Consider the following 17155-nt stretch of genomic DNA (forward strand, 5'->3'; position numbering starts at 1 on the left):
TGCCAGCCCTTCAGTTTTGTGGAGGACACAAGGTTCAGGAAGCTTATCCAAGCTTTCGACCCTACATATGTTCTCCCCACCAGGCAGGTGTGTATGAGAGCACATGAATCATTATTTCCCATTCCCCCATAACTGCTCTTCCAATAGTGTTCTTTCTCCTTTCCTTTAGACTTTGAAAGCCATGGTGGAGGAGAGGTACCAGCAGGCAAAGGAGAAGGCCCAAGAGCTTGTAGCAAAGTCCTCTGCAGTGAGCATAACAGCAGATATGTGGACCAGCATCAACACAGATGCATATCTGGCAGTCACTTGTCATTTCATTGATGAGCAAACCTCTCTGCACTCAGCTGTGTTAGGTGTGCTCCATTTCCCTGACCGCCATACAGCTGAGAACATGGCTGCCGTTAAATCGGCACTCATGGCACAATGGGGCATTGCCACCAAAGTAACTTGCCTTGTCACAGATGGTGCAGCCAACATGGCTGCATGTGCCAGACACGTTCATCTGCGCCACACAATTTGTGTGGCGCACACATTAAATCTAATAGTGAAGAAGGCTCTGGCAGAAAACACTGAGCTGTCTGAGATCCGTCTTCAGTGTAGGAGTATAGTTGGCTACTTCAAAAGCAGTACCACTGCAAATGTGAATTCCTTTATTACACAGCAGTATTCAAATTAATGCTGAATGACTTGAATAATGTTTTGTTTCCTATTTAATTTTTTTATAGACAAGGCTGACACAGGTGCAGGAGCAAATGAAGCCTACAGAGCCTGTGCTGAAGCTCATTCAAGAGGTAAGTTGACATCCATAACTGCTTCCACTCCCCTTTCAAACAATAATGACCTTTTATTTTCAGGTGGAGACATGCTGGAACAGCACCTTCCACATGCTGCAACACATGTACAACCTCAGGGAAGCCGTAGGAGCAGCCCTGGCAGGCCTCCACACTAACATTACCCCACTCACATCGCACCAGTTGAGGCTCATGTCTAAGAGTCTGCAGGTGCTGTCCCCATTTAATGATGCCACCGTAGAGCTCTCAGAGGAGAGGAGAGTGTCTGGGTCCAAGGTCATACCACTTTTGGCCATGCTGCACCACACCTTGGAGGATGACATGGGAGCCATACAAATGGAGCAAAAGCAATGGCTGATGGTCTTAAAAAACAACTGAGGGACAAGCTCTACAACCTCCAAGCCATGAGCATCATGTCACTGGCAACACTGCTGGATCCCAGGTTTGTATCAGTTGTCTGTTTTTCTCATCTGTCTACTAGTACCAACAAATGAGCAACTGCCTCTTGTTGAACAGTTCACAACTGCAATGAGTCTCATTGTCATTTACAGGTACAAGAAGATAGGCTTCTTTAGCCCCAATAAAGCACAAGAGGCTGAGAGGAGGCTCACTGAATGTGCGACAGTGATCCGGCACAGGGCATCTTCCTCCTCCTCCTCCTCCTCCTCCTCCTCCTCCAACCCATCATCTTCATCAACATAACCGGACACATCAGAAGCTTCCCAGCCTGTGGCGCAAGGTAATATTCGATACATTCTAATGGTGTTAATTAAGCAATAGGAAATGAGCGGCAGTGCATTATTGTGGGATAAGGCATTCTTTTGCTCCCATCTCTACGATGGGCAGCCAGAAGTGCCTGTTGGCTGTTAGTCTGTTTGTTGTGTCTTAAGTGACAAACTGTGGCGGCGATTGGACCACACAGTCATGCAGAGGAGGACCCAGAGTGAGACCGCAGATGCGACTGTGGAGGTCCACACTTACCTGGGGGAACCCAACATAAGCAGGATGTCAAACCCCCTGGACTACTGGGAGCTGCACAAACATGTCTACCCAAACCTAACTAGCAATAACCTTTCTCTGTACCCCGGCCTCATCCGTCCCTTGCGAAAGACTTTTTTCAAAAGCAGGAGAAATCCTATATAAAAAAAGAAACTGTTTAAAGCCAAAAACTTTGGAAATGCTAGTTTTCCTCAATAAAAATGAATGAAAGGTGTCTTGTTCCTTGTTTATATGTCAATGTCTAAAATAAAGCAATCATTCTTTCAAGTACCACACGCACATTCATTCACATCACAACTCCCTGCCCTTTGACCCCATCAAATCCATGGTATCATTTTAATCACTCTGTCTGTCATGACATTTATTTTCCACATGAAGGCGCAATAGAACAAATGAAGCCTCATGATGCTTCGGCCCAGGAGCGAACCAGTTGGATGGAAGGCCTCATTGCTTCATGATGCTTCAGTTTACCATCACTACATTAAGGTAGTGCAAGTTCAAACCAACAACAATATTGTCACGTTTTGGTTCTGTGGGGTTGGGTTTTTGTTTGATTTTGGGTGTTCATGTTCCTATTTGTCTGTGGTTAGTGCTTTGTTTTGTGTTCCTTGTCTTTTCCCTTGTCTCGTTATGTGTAACCACGTCCTCCTGTGTGTCTTCCTCTCCCCTGTGTGTCAACCTGCAGTGCCCTCAGCCACTTGTGTCTTTCCCAGGTGTGTTTTGTCAAGTAATTAGCAGGTGTATTTAGTTTGTGGGATTTGTCCAGTCAGTGTGGGTGCATTGTCTATGACTACGTTATGTGTGGAAGTTAGTGTGTCAAGTCTTTGTCACAGCCAATCCGTCATCAGAAAAGTTATTTAACAAGGCTTTCATGGAAGGCTTGCTAGGTAGAAGCCTCTGCTCACAAAAAAGATTTAAGCTGCCTATCTCAACTTTGCCAGCAAGTACCTGGACAACACTGAAGCTTTTTGGAAGTCCCTTCTGTGGACAGATGAGTCCAAAATTGAACTGTTTGCTCACAACTAAAACAATCATGTTTGGTGAAAAGTCAGCACTGCATACCAGCAAAATAACCTTCACCCTAGAGTGAAGCGTGAGAGTGAGAAATTCTGGGCTGGCTCCTCAGGACCTGGACAACTCCACATAATCCAGGCAATCAAGAATTCAGAGGAATATTGTGAAATCCTGGAACATAACCTGAAGCCATCCTTTGTGAAGTTACAGTCTGGTAGATGATGGATTATGCAACATGACAATCCAAAGCATTCCAGCAATACAACCAAGGAATGGCTGAACAACAAGATTCATGTTCTGGATGTGCCCAGTTAAAATCCTGACTTAAATTCTTTCAAAATACTGTGGCGGGACCTGAAGCGGGCAGTTTATGCTAGACTTCTCGCAATTGGCTGCATTTTACAAGGAAGAGTGGCAAAAATTCCCCTAAAGCAGATGTGAAAGACTGAGAAGCCATTAAAGAAAGTGTTTGGATGAAGTTCTCATAGCAAAATTAGGTACAATGTCTGATTAAGTGAGAGGTTCACATACTTTTGCAGTTTTTCTTAAATAAACAACTTTTGTTCAAGAATGAATTACAATATTATTTTTGTTCAAGTCGGGGTGCATAGCAGAGGATGCACCCTAAGGCGAGGAGACAGGAGTTGTGAACAAAAGGAGAAACTTTATTGAAACAAGTGGGGATGGGTGAGAGGACGTGGACTGGGGAAGACCTGACTGGACTGTGACCGAGAGCTGGCTTGACTGTAACCGGCAAAACGTGGGCAACTTGGCGGAACGTGGACAATGTTGTAGATCGTGGAGGACTTTAAGGAGACGTGGACAACTTTGTAGAATGCGGCGAACTTGAAGGTGACTTTGGCAACAGGACGATGACAAGGATGACTTTAACGGTGACCTGATCAACGGGACTGAGACAAAGATGACTTAACTGGATGACTGACGTGGACGACTGGGTTGGCTGTGGCGATGAAGACGAAGATGACTTAGCAGTGAAGACAAGGAAGGCTTGGCAGTGACAAAAGAAGCTTAACGGAGACTAAACTGAGACGAGACATAACACAACTTCCACACTTAGCATCAACAAAACTTCACCATCGCCCGCAACCCATAACTTCAACACCTGACAGACAATGATCCCACGCCAACTGGAGAACGACAACAGACCAAATACACCAACACTAATGAGAAACACCTGGGAAACGCAATAGGGCGAGGGCACTGATTGGTCAAACACACTGGGAAGGGGAAGACACACAGGTGGACGTAATAAGACATAACAAGACAAACACAACAAACCCAGCAAAATAAAACAAAACCCCAAACCCTACAACTGAAACACATCAGTCAGCATTGTAGATTGGGGTATTACAAACATTTAATAAGTTTAAAAATATATATATTTTATACAAAATATCTGACCATGCCAGCAGGGTTCACAAACTTTTGAGCAGCACTATATATATATATCCAAATATATGGGGCAAGTTAATGCTGTCTGTAGGGTATTCATAATAATTGAGGCCCCCAATGCATTTCATGTGTGAAGCCTGGGCTCTGGCGACGGGTCTGCATAGGCCTACGCCTACCACTTGTTTGTACCCATACTTGCAAACAAAAAGGTACAGAAATGGTCCCTTTGCCAGTTTATAACCATAAGCAATACTTATTTGTACCTAGGGATTCAATTGTACAGGGTACATCACAAAAATCTGTACCTTGGAGAACAAAAATTGACTCCTATCGTACCCTTTTTTCTGCGAGTGTACTTTAGCTACAGGTTATTTTTCTCAACTGGCAGGTAACATGTCAGACATAAAAACCCTGCCACAGTTTGGCTTTCAGTGCAACGCTGCTGGTGCCACTGCCAAGGAAAGGCACATGACTGTAGCACACTGAGAAGGACCTGTAGGTCGGATAAAAGCTGACCCTACACACCCTGACCTCGAACCAGCCTGTTTCACACCTCTTCCCTCAGGCAGGAGCCTATGGTCCACAACCTCACGTGTAACAGTTTCTTCCACCCAGTTATCAGACTGGCATTGCACTCTGCTGTCATAGGAGCACAATGACCTGCTACACCAAAGCTTTTTTTGGCTTGTCCACAGTGAGCCTTTGCTTTTTTCTTTTCTTTTTTTTCTTCTTTTTTTTTTGGTTTGTTTTTGTTTACAGGAATACTCTTGTGTACAGTGGCTGTGTAAAAAGTGTTGACCCGGCTACAACTACAACTGTGCTATAAAACTTTATTGGATTCAAAACAAAAGGCACCCTGTAACACCAGTCACATTTAAACAACAAACATATCTAAAATGCGCTTCACAGATTGTAGCCTACAGATGAACACTGTTGAGTTCACATAATGTAAACTTGCTGCTGTTTATGCACTGACACTTTTGACAGTTAAGGTAGGCAAACATCCATCCATCCATCAATTTTTGGAACTGCTTACTCTGTCGATAAATGTTTACATCGTGTCTGCATTGTTACAAAACTCTGACCTATTCTAAATAAAGACGTGTGCATTTGAAGATTTGTATTTCTTGTTTTCGAACACTATAAAAGCCTCAACTTACAACATGGTTGGGCCAAAACATTTGTTACACCAGTTTGATTTACCTCTGTAGGTCCAACACATTAAGACCGTATCAAAAATGTTAAATGAGGTAGTTATTTAATGTGTGTAGCATGTTACAAAAAAAATATACGCCTTAATATTTCGTTTGTAAAATCAGTGTTCATATTTACAATTGGATCTCTTAATAATGTGGCCGGTACATCTACAAAGAAGATAATTATTTGCAAACACACAAGACCGTATATGGATTCAATAATAGACCTGAGTTTCTATCTGATCACAGACCTGAAATTTATATACTCAGAATTATTATAGCCTAACAATTTCAAGCCAAAATAATATTGCAGAATATAACAATACAGATAATTTAGCTCTTATATCAGGGCAGGTTTTTAAAATAGCTTTACGTAATGGTTGGAAACGTATCTACCCCAAGGTGCTCCTAGCTTCTCCTGTGTATCTTACATTTGGCTCTCTAGCACCCTCAAGAGGCCAAGCTTGGGAGCTTGTTTTTCTCTCCACAATTATTAACCTGAGAATACTGTGCTGAAATTCCAGAAAACACGTCTCTCTGCAAATATTTGTTGGGACAAAAGATCACATAAACAATATCCTCAGTGCCTGTAATGGTTCCTCTTCATTCCTGGGATCTGGACGGTTTCTGTGATGATGCAGACGGGCAGCTAAACAGCTCAGCAGGGCACCCGCCGACGGCAGCCACCGTTTCCTCAGCCCGCAGGCACAACTCCTGAAGGAAGTTGGCTGTCTCCATCACCAGGTCGCTTTCATCCTCTAACAAAGTGTAATTCATGTTTTACTTGTATTTAAGGGTGCGAGGTTTACAATGACAACAATAACAATATTATAAAAGTAGATTTTAGATTTTTGCGGGGGGTTTTTTCTTCAGAAAGACAACACTAAAAATGCTGTAATTAATGTTGTGCAGCAGGTAGTTAGTAATGTCCCTGTATAACAAACATCAATGAGGACTATTAGTTTCTCCTACCAAATCTTATCCTTTTAAAATGAAACGTGCTCTGTAAAAAAATCTGGGGTTTTTTCAGTTCAGTTGAGTAGTATGGAGGACCAAAACTGTCAAAATTTTATATAAATAAATAAATAAAAGTGAGTAAAAACAGATATAAAAAATATAATTCAAAATTTAAATTAAAAAAATTTATATAAATGGAAATAAAAACAACAAGCTTGTTTACCTGCTAGCTAGCACAACAATGGACACAATTAGCGATAAGGGCTAAAGGGCTAAAGCCAAACTGTCAACAGAATTCTCCAGTAGCAATAAAACCACTAGATTTTACTTTTAGATAGTTGTTACAGAGGCCTGTGACGGTCGCTAAAATGGTTTTAGTTTAAGGGAAATAACAAGTGAGCACCTTTCAGCTCTTTCAGCCTTGGGGCGTCCCTTTCCAAGTCTGCATTCTGCTCCTGCATAGCCCGGCACATCTTTTTGTGGGTGAACCAGTGGAGCTTTTGGCATGTCAAACTGCAGTAAGTCACCTTCAAGACAAAATTAAATAATAAGGTCATGTCACACACAGGTAGCTTAGCATCGGTTGATTCTGACCCAAGGTCTTCATTAGGCCCTGTGAGGGACTTGGACTTTGGAGCTAAGGGAGGTCAAGCTAAAGACAAATGTAAGAAAGGCAACTAGTTGTTTTGGAGATGCTAATGTGCTTACTGACTAGGTACCTTTGAGCAGGGCACTGTCCCTGAGTGGAAGGCTTGTGAACCCCACTACCTCGATGAGTGCAACGCCCCTGAACACTACTATGACTACTACTACTGCCTGCAATAATACATTGGCCTTATATTGAGCTTTTAGTTTTAGTGTAGCGGGAAAAGTACAAGAGATCAGAATCAACACTTTGCACATTTGCATTTGGTGACCGGCTACCCTGTTTTGAAAGTATTATTAGATGGGTGGATGATTGTAACATTACTTACAGATTTACAGAGAGAGCACCGCTTGTCAGCTCCCCGCTCTCCACATGTAGCACAGTAGTCCGCATCCACAAACGCCATCTGACCCGTCAATGCCTGAGTTAACACTGAGTACGCTGTGGGGTCGTTGCCCTGAGAATAAAGCAAATGACATTTAACAGGAAAAAAATGGCAGTGGAATTCCTCTAATAGTTCTAACATCTTCAACTCGTTGATCTTTAAAATGCACACATTTTACGCTACATAGTTCAACGCTCTGTTATATTCTTCACTTACAATCTCTACTGGCGCAATGCTCCTCACCAGCTGCTGAAGCAGTGTAGTCTCACAGTAAGGGAACTTCCTGATGCAGTCTCGAATGAATTTCTCCTGGTACTGTGGGAAGCCATCACTGTCTCTCCCCCTTAGAAGGCTGGGGTCCAGCGATATGAAATGTAAGGAAATTCACAGACATCATGATATTGATTATGTCCAGATTTCTGTATTTCTTCTTCAAACCGTCTTTTTTCTGGTGCTTGATTGTGGTTTTGTACTGTAAAAACCACAGTACCAATACCAGGTATCGGTATCGGGCCGATACCAGGCACATTTCATGGTATCGGTACTCGCGACGGCTATCGATACTGGTATCGGCCTGCGCTCGTGGCCATTTCTTCAGAAACTGTCAGAAAGACGGGGGGGGGGGGGGGGGGGCAAACGTTTGTTCCGTCTCGTTCGTTTCCTGTATGTCTCCTTATGAGGTAACACTTCATTTCATTACTTCCGGCAGCATTATTTCGGCGTGCTTTACTGAGAATAAGTAAGTACTCTTGTGAGTAATATCAAAGGCTGAAATGGGTATTTTGCATTTATTGACCGCCACAGGGGGCTCCTGTAGAGAGCACATAAGTCTTCAGTTGTACTCAACAATTTAAAGGTAGAGTACAAAGTTTTCATTCAGAAATAAACACTAAATAAACACTGGATGTATACACATGAAATCCTTCTCAATCGACACCTCAGGACTCACCCCCCCCCCCCTCTCCCCCACAACATGTATTTTGCCATTTTGTTATGTTTTGTCATAAGATGGACGTTTCTGGGCGGAAAGGCAATGTTTACCCATCCAGCCAATCACAGAGCGAGTCACTGTAGGCAGACACGATGTTGATGTGATCGGTAAGTACTGAAGGTTTGAGTATCGTATCAGTATCAGCCTAAAAAAAAATGGTATCAAACATCGCTAGTCCCAACTAACCTATCCGTGGACCAGTAACTGTATATTTGGTCAGTATATCTGTACTATTCTTATAAGAACACAATTTTTGTTAGGCCTCACCTCTTCACCAACGCATCCAACTTATCATCTCGTTTCTGTAGGAAGGTCACACATTTCTGCAGCACGCAGCTGATGTAATGCATCTTCATGGCTAGAACCTCATTCATGTCTTGCTGCTTCACACACTGCTCGCACAGCAGGTCCATAACCTGGTAACACTTCTCCAGGGCCCCAATGTCCACCAGAGCTGGGTTCTCCCTCACCAGCATTACTATCTGTCAGATCAGAATGTTAGATAACTATTTGGACATGTAATGTATGTTAATCTGCAACTGCCACAGTCTCGTTCATGGTAATATTGGATATTGATTACAGATGTCAGAAAATCATAAAATAAAAAAAAAGGTACTGTCATATGCTGTATTGTATAAAACTGATAAAGCCGACGGAGCTGCAGGCAATGCAGGAACCCAACAGATCCAACTCGAAGCAGGAAGTTCCGATTCAGAGTCAGATTACTTTATTGAACACTAAAAGGGCAATTCTCCCAGTCACAACCCAAACAAAACTGGAAGCCTGGCGGCTCACATTTCAGTGTCCCCGTGAAATTAAATGTAATTTCCAGTTTTTTTTCTCTCATTGCTATGGGGCTTTTCCTTTAGTTTTACAGTCCTTGGAGTGTGTCAGTTGGCGGCATTGCCTGCGTTGCACCAATTGATGATTATCAGCAGCGTATTTAGATGCCGGAGACAAGAGGAAGATCCAGAAAAAGTGCACATTGCCACTTGCCATTCCTATTGCCTGCCTTGATACACTCTAGTATGTTCCTACGTCTGCTTCCGTGCAAGTATAGTTAATTTTGTCATCCGTGTTTGTTCAACTGTGATTTCTGGTCTTGTGTATTTTCTCTGCCTTGCCTTTTTCAAATTCCATACTTTGATGCTTTGATTTACTTGATGTAAATATCAGACAAAGATAACACAAGTAGACATAAAATGAATTTTTTAAATGGTGAATATTTTTTTAGGATGAAAAATATGTTCAAAGCTACCTGGTCCTGTGTGAAGTGTTGACCTTAGATTTGAAAAAGTTGCAACAAAATGTCACGATTCAAAAAAACTTAGGAACTGCTGAGAAATACAGTCACTGTCATCTGTCAGTCTGCAAAGGGTTGACGAAGCCAGGATTCCAATGAACCCTGATGTGAGCCACTAACCATTCATTCACTCTCCTAACTTATCCTCACTAGGGTTGCGGCAATGCTGGAAGCGTATCCGAGCAGTCTTTGGCCAAGAGGCAAGGTACATACACCCTGAACTGTTCCCCAGCCAATCGCAGGCCATTATCCACCAATGGAGAAACTGTGGAACAGTGGTGAATTGGCTTTCCTACAAATGGCCATCCTACAAAAATTTACCCCAAAAGCACTGTGACGACATATCCAGGTCACAATGGAACCCTTGACAACATTTTAAAAACTGTGGCCTCCCTCACCTTTTTTTAGTTCAGCATCTAAGGCAGAGATTATTGCCCAGAGTTCCAGGGTGAAACCCCACTGCTGACCAAAAAGGACGTAAAGGCCCATCTTAGTTTTAGAAAACCAAAAACATCATAAAGATATCCTAGGACTTATGAGAGTATGTTTTATGGACTGACGAGACGAATATTTTACTTTTTGGAAGGTATGTGTCTCGTTACATCTGGAATTTAAAAATAAGTGCATTTATAATATAGACAGACAGTACTGAATTTGTTTTCACTGATTTGTTGTTGATTTTGCTTCTTGTTGTCTTTTTTTTTTTTTAGGACAACTGATTTAGTCGCTGATTCCTGACCCATTGTCAAACGCATGATCCATTTCGCTACTAACCCTGCAGTGCAGGAGTGCTCTGAAAGACACTACGGAGGAATGTTCCAGTCTCCCAATAGATTAACTTTTTTTCAGTCAACTGCAAATGAAAACAATATTGCACACCTTGCGACCCGGATTCAAACCAGGGTTGCTACGGCCATAACGCAGAGTACTAATCACTATGTGTTCACAGACTAAGGTTGATCCACCTTAGAGTGGTAGTCGGATACATGATCATTTTGCACAAGGCCCACAAGTTCAAGTAGTGCTCTGTAAGCAACTGTGGAGGAATGTTTCTGTTCCCCAATGTAGCTAGTTTTTTTTTTTCAGTAAACAGCAAATACAAACTCTGCTGTATATCTTGCACCTGCCATGAACCGGACTGGAACCAGAGTTATTGCGGTCACAACGAAGAGTACTAACCACTATACAATCACACCCTGGTTCTCCACTCCAACCAAGATCCTATTAAGTAACCTGCAGACGCTCTGTTTTGCCACTAGGCCCACAAGTTCAAGGCTGTAAGCCACTGTGGAGGCTTCATTGTTTCCAAATGGAATTACCTTGTTTCACTCAATTTTACACCTTGCACATGTGGTGGCCCAGAGTTGCTACAGCCACAACACACAACGGCGCCAACACGGTGCCTCTTCGGAATGTGCCAGGCCTTGCCAATGGCCACCAGGTGCTCGCCAACGAGCCCCACCTCTAGGCCTGGCTCCAGAGCGGGGCCCCGGTGACCAGCGTCCGGGCTAGAGAAACATCCGTCTATTATGTCAAACATCATAAGCAGTCTGGTAGCCATGCTCTGTCTGGTCATCATCACCACACCCCTTCCCATAGCCTCCACTCCTGTGCTGCCAACTTCCTGTCTCCACCTCTCAGAACCAAGCCCTGGACCTGGGGTGACAGAGCCTTCTCCAAAGCTGTTACCATCCTCTGGAACTCTCTTCCAAAAACGTTCAAAAGTCAGTAAGCCACTGTGGAGGAATGTTCTTGTCCCCCAATGCCGTGAACATTTTTTTTCAGTTTAAAACTCTATTGTACACCTTGCACCTGCTGTGACCTTGGTGGATTGTGGAGTTTTATTTACTCGCGACTGCCACCTCTGGCGTAAAGTGTAACTGCAGCCTCTTTGTCAAGCTCATGCATGGCGCGAGTACATGCGCTTGAATACACGCTTAGTTTTTTCTTCTTTTTTCTTGGCATCTGAGCTGGAGTTTGGGCTGTGCTCGAATTTGGTCTATTGTTGTTTTTTCAATTTCCATCCCAATTGCGTCGTACGATAGCTAACATAACACTACATGTCCACAGGGACGAGCATGACGTCAACCTCCACCACTCCAAATATTTAACAATTAGTTTTTAGAACAAATGTGCTCCTTCATCCATTTTTTTTTTTGCTTTTACTTTTTTGAATAATGAAATGAGAATGTTAAGTAGAATGTATGTTCAGTATTCAGGACCATCAAAAATGTACTGCTCACACAAGCGCGATTAGATGAACATTTTAATTGCCCTGCCTTGAAATTTAGGGGCAAAATGTTCTTGTTATAAGAGGCCTCACCTTGACTGGGTTGAGGTTGGTTGTCATAATGATCTTGTGCAGGGGATCGGCTAACCCCGGAGGCAACTTGGGCTCCGTCTCCAGCCCCTGAGGTCTTGTGTAGTACTCCAGTCTTGCCCGTGAAAAAAAGTTGTTGATGACTGTCACACAGTCGTGCTGGCCTGCCAATAAAACGTACACTGATGTATTTGACTCCTCTTTGGCACTTTAGACTTGTGTGCTTGTCTCACCTACAAATGCTGCCATTTGAGCAGCTGTACGACCCACAGAATTCACAAGATCTGTCTCAGCCCCAGCGTCCAGCATCATAGATGTGATGTCTGTCTTCCCTGCAGGGTGAAGTAATCATTTCATTACAGGAAATTGCAATATTTTCATCATATTCTCTTGTGTGGCTTGACTATTTTCTATGGAAGAGGATTAGGGCCAGTTAAGAGGGGGAAAAAAGTTGGCAGGATTCTGACTTTATTCCCAGCATTCTAATTTTTTATAGCCAGAATTTTGACTTTAAAATAAGAATTCTGACTTTACTCTCAGAATTCTGACTTTAACATCAGAATTCTCACTTTATTTTCAGAATTCTGACTTCTTCCCACAATTCATAGCTCTACGTCACAAAGTCAGAATTCTCACTTTAAAGTCAAAATTCTGAGAATAAAGTGAGAATTCTCATTTTAAAGTCAGAATTCTGTGTTAAACCCTTTTATTTTTTTTCCTCTTCACTGGCCCTAATCGTCTTCCGTAATTTTCAGAAAACACAAATGGCTGAAATATGGGTCTAAAAGTGGAAGCATTTAAAAATATGGTATTGTCCCTGATAAACAAACAAAATTAATATAATAATTCTAATTTATTAAAATAATTAATTAAAATTAGAGTCTCTTCGCTTTGGCTGGACTTAAGGTTTTAAACGTTATAAACGTGCACTTTCTGCCGCCAGGGCTACATACTCTTCTAATTTTCTTGAATCCAATAACAATAATCATCGGTTCCTGTTTGATACTTTTGTCCAAACTTACCCAGTCCACTCCTGTTCCTAATTTGCCCTATTCAGCAGATAATTTTCTTCAGTTTTTCAATAATAAAATCCCTCAAACAAGACTAAACTAACTCAATTATTAACCAGCAGCTTTTCAGCAATATGACAGATCAGGGCTCCAGTATCCTTGTCCATCAGTTCACTCTCACATTTTGAACTGATCTCATTGGTAGCTGCCTCAAAGCCGACGACATGTGCATTGACCCTATCACACTCTCATGGTTCTTGTCTTATATTTCTAACACAATCCAGTGAGTTGGTTTTAATAATTGTCTGTCTAAATATTCTGCAGGCATTCTGTCCTTGGCCCCCTGTTGTTTTGTATTTACATGCTCCCTTCGGGTAATATTATGTCGTAATACGGTTTTAACTACCATTGTTATGCTGATGATACGCAGCTTTATTCTGCATCCAAATGATCCCTCTCAACTCTACAGGCATGTAAAGTTGGATGTGTCATTTTTGGGGGTGCTGAAGCATCCCTAAAGTAAATCCAAGTGTCATTAAAATGTAAGAGATCTTGACCTTCTGTTTACTGTATTACCTTTTTTTTTAAAATAAGGTATAGAAATGTTGAAACCATAAAGTACTTGGTCGACACATAATATTTTATCAACAAAAATACATACCCCCACTTTTGCCTCACAAATCGTTGCATCCACCCGGTCCCTCCCACCGCTTCTTGACCGAGCCGTGACAAGACGAACGTGTGTACACAGCAAGGTTATTATAACTAACTAACACAAATGAAATGACAAAAACTAAAATGAAAAAAACACACACATTTTCATTAACAAAATAAAATGAAAAAACTTTATATATATATATATATATATATATATTTATATATATCCACACTCCACACTGTTAAAGCATTCAGCGTTAAAACATTTCTGTTACACAAGACACAGTAACATTCTAAAAAATACTGGTAAATGGCAGGTGATTTCTTATTTAATTTTTTTTTACCTGACAAGCCAGCGAACATGAGAGCCGTGTATCCATACTCATGTTGGTTGCAGTTGACATCAGCCCCATGCTGCAGCAGCAGGCAACACATATCGGCTTGGCCCTTATAGGCCGCATGCATCAGTGGTGTCATCCCGCACTTATTGAAACAAGGTACAGATACAACAATGGTGATGCATGTGTTTAAAAAAAATCTGATTTAACAAAACAATTTCCAATTTTCTCGCACATATTTTAAAAGGACATTAATTCAATTTCTTAACATAATGTCACATTTCTTTTTTGTCAATGTGGGAGTGAAACTCTGTCACCTGTGACAGACAGGCGGCTTGAAGGAGCCTGTGTAGTGGAGCCATTCTATTATCAAAAAGCTCTGAGGGCGACATCTGCCTCTCATGAGTCATCTCCATATGTCTCGATTACAATAGCTGCCATAACTGTTGCATGCAGGGAGACTTGGACGAGAGAATTTGTCATTGGCCCCGGAAAGCCCAGTGGTTGATGCTGGATTTCAGTATTGCTTTGTTTGAGATATGATCATCAATGGTGCATTAAACAACTAAGATTTTAGATCACAAAAGCTTCCTTTAAAAAAAATTGTCAAGTGTTTAGTAAATTAGTCTCTCTCTCTCTCTCTCTCTCTCTCTCTCTCTCTCTCTCTCTCTCTCTCTCTCTCTCTGTGTGTGTGTACCTGGTCCAAACAGTTGACTCGAACATCTTCACTTGTAAGTATTTGGGCCGCCTCTTGCACATCACCTACAGACCAAAAAATATATCTAATTTATACAGTGCACACAACATAAATATATACAATGCTTAGATTTAATAAACTATTATTATTATAACATGTATGCAATTCTTATATGTCTAGCTGGAGTCGAGAAGGCATGTACATGGAAAAGCAAGAAATTATATAAGGCACTAATACTTAACACAGTATATGCCCTGCTCCAATCCTGCTCTGAGTTCAGCTATTGTGTTATAGTCACAAATCGGCAATTAATTCCCCACCTTTTTCACATTTTTGGACTTGGGTTTAAAAACCAGAATGTCACTCCATTTGTATACTGCTACAGATAATAATTAGGAAATAGCAACTATTGATGACATGCTTGTTCACTTGTTCCATTCAGGAGCTTGAAGTTGTATAGTAAATTCAATAAAAATTGTTGTTGCTGTTGTATTCTATAAAGACCACTGCTACATATTACAATCAGTTAAAATAGCATATAATTGATGCCAAGAGAAGCAATATATGTTCAGTGTTCATGTTAATAATAAAGATTGACTTAATATGTTGGTAACATAAATATATGATACTAACAAGATGTTCAATATAAAATATGGAAGTACCCTGAAAACGTGCAAAAATTCTACTCACCAGCTTCAATTAGTTGCAAAAGTTTCCTCTCAGATGCTGTAAGTTCACCCTTGTTAGGCACAGCCATTCTCAAATTCTGGTCACTCCCTTCAGTCGATGTGGACAAACTCTTCTCAAATTCTAGTAAGAACTGTTCTAAAAGGGCTGGTGCAGGAAAAAAAAAAGTGTGCTTGAGAAGGACGAGCTATTCCTGGATCATACCATTAACACAAAAAAAAGGGGGGGGGGGAGTCATACAGTGTGTTGTTATTTGCATTGGTAATGGATACTAATACCTTATTGGGTCTGTATACAGTACATGCAAAATACTAAGACTATTACAGTTTTGTGAAAGTTGCATGGTTATGCAATTTGGCAATAGAAAGAATCATTTATGTCAGTAAAACTTTGTGAGGGAGGAATGTATCTCCTCTGGTTGAGTGTACATTAAAGTCTCATAACGTGCGTGGGTTACTATCCATAATATTGTGTATGGGTTTCAATAATTGTTTACTTACAGCTATGTACCGTTTTACACCTTGTCCAATGACATCCAGTCAAGGCTGGTCATGTGTAGCATTTATTGAATTGTGTATTTATGCAATTGTTGGTTGGTTTGGTTGGTTTTATGGTTTTATTGAACATATAAACAAAAACAAAACACAAAACACATTACAAGTATAAAATACAAGTTTTAGTAAAAAAGAAAAACAAGAATAGGAAGAAAGAAAAGAGTTTATATGTTCAAAAGGGGTAGGAGGAAGTTAAAAACGTATCTAATCCTACCCCTTATTCGTTTTATGTTAATACAATGATAAGGTTAATGTACTTCAACAAAATAAAATGTAAAAACCTAATCATATATACAAGTGCACTTTAACATACGCACATTTGCCAGCAACATATGTACATGAACTTCATAGGCATAAAACATTATACATTTATGAATCATATCCTCATACTCACATATACAGTTTTCATTACACTCATTCCGATACATCCAAAGAAATTACAGTGTATATATACAATTTTGACAGCTCATGTCTGACTCTTTTTTTTTTACTTTGCTTTTAAACATTTTTTTTTTTTAATTCAGCAAGTGACTGACATCTTTTCAGGTCAGTTCCAAAAATTATTCCACAAATTAACACCTTATACAGAAACACACCTTTGCTTAATATTTGTTCTTGTTTGAATTTTTTTGTAGACACTTGTACCCCTTATGTTATCAGGACTCTAATTTCAAACAGCTTCTGAGTACTGTGGCAGAGTAGATTGTTGTGTACTTTATACATGTGCTATTTTAAATTCAACTAAGTCGTAAAATTTCCTTGTATTTGATTTAATAAATAGAGAATGAGTTGGTTCTATATATTTTGATTGATTTGTAATTCTTATGGCTCTTTTTTGCAGTTTGAAAACAGGATCTGTGTTTGTTTTATATGTATTTCCCCAGATTTCCACACAATAGGTCAGATATGGTAATAACAATGAAAAATCTAATGTGTATAATGATTTCTTATTCAGGACATCCTTAGTTTTAGAGTGTATCCCTATAATTTTTGACATTTTCCTTTTGAAATTATCTATGTGTGACTTCCAACATAATTTTTGTAACTACTCCAAGAAATTTATTTTCATATAGTTTTTCTATTTCAATTGAATTTATCATAATTTTGACCTGTTGTGTGGTTTATCTTGTACCAAAAACTATAAACTTTGTTTTATTTAAGTTTAGTGATAATTTGTTTAAGTCAAACAATTTTTTA

At 40.5% G+C, this 17155-nt stretch overlaps 1 protein-coding gene and 1 pseudogene across 2 annotated transcripts; one reads left to right on the plus strand and one right to left on the minus strand.

Moving 5' to 3' along the window:
* Nucleotides 1-1141: 1141 nt before the first annotated feature.
* LOC147158123 (E3 SUMO-protein ligase ZBED1-like) lies at nt 1142-1998 on the plus strand (annotated as a pseudogene).
* Nucleotides 1999-5080: 3082 nt separating this feature from the next.
* On the minus strand, nt 5081-15552 carry LOC147158124 (ankyrin repeat and MYND domain-containing protein 2-like). 2 transcript variants are annotated; one of them, XM_086062389.1, is made up of 10 exons: nt 15408-15552; nt 14718-14782; nt 14027-14165; nt 12249-12347; nt 12019-12179; nt 8660-8874; nt 7645-7753; nt 7345-7473; nt 6774-6897; nt 5081-6171 (listed from the first exon to the last, which is right to left on the minus strand). In XM_086062389.1, the coding sequence occupies exons 1-10, from the start codon at nt 15472-15474 to the stop codon at nt 6017-6019; spliced, it is 1263 nt and encodes a 420-aa protein (XP_085918515.1). In that variant the 5' UTR covers nt 15475-15552; the 3' UTR covers nt 5081-6016. The 2 variants fall into 2 exon arrangements, with proteins under 2 accessions (XP_085918515.1, XP_085918514.1); XM_086062388.1 differs by having other exon boundaries at nt 7618-7753.
* Between the last annotated feature and the right edge of the window lie 1603 nt (nt 15553-17155).

This window comes from Leptonotus elevatus, chromosome 19 (genome assembly GCF_054856555.1).
Source record: "Leptonotus elevatus isolate MCC_2025b chromosome 19, RoL_Lele_1.0, whole genome shotgun sequence".
Classification (NCBI taxonomy): domain Eukaryota; kingdom Metazoa; phylum Chordata; class Actinopteri; order Syngnathiformes; family Syngnathidae; genus Leptonotus; species Leptonotus elevatus.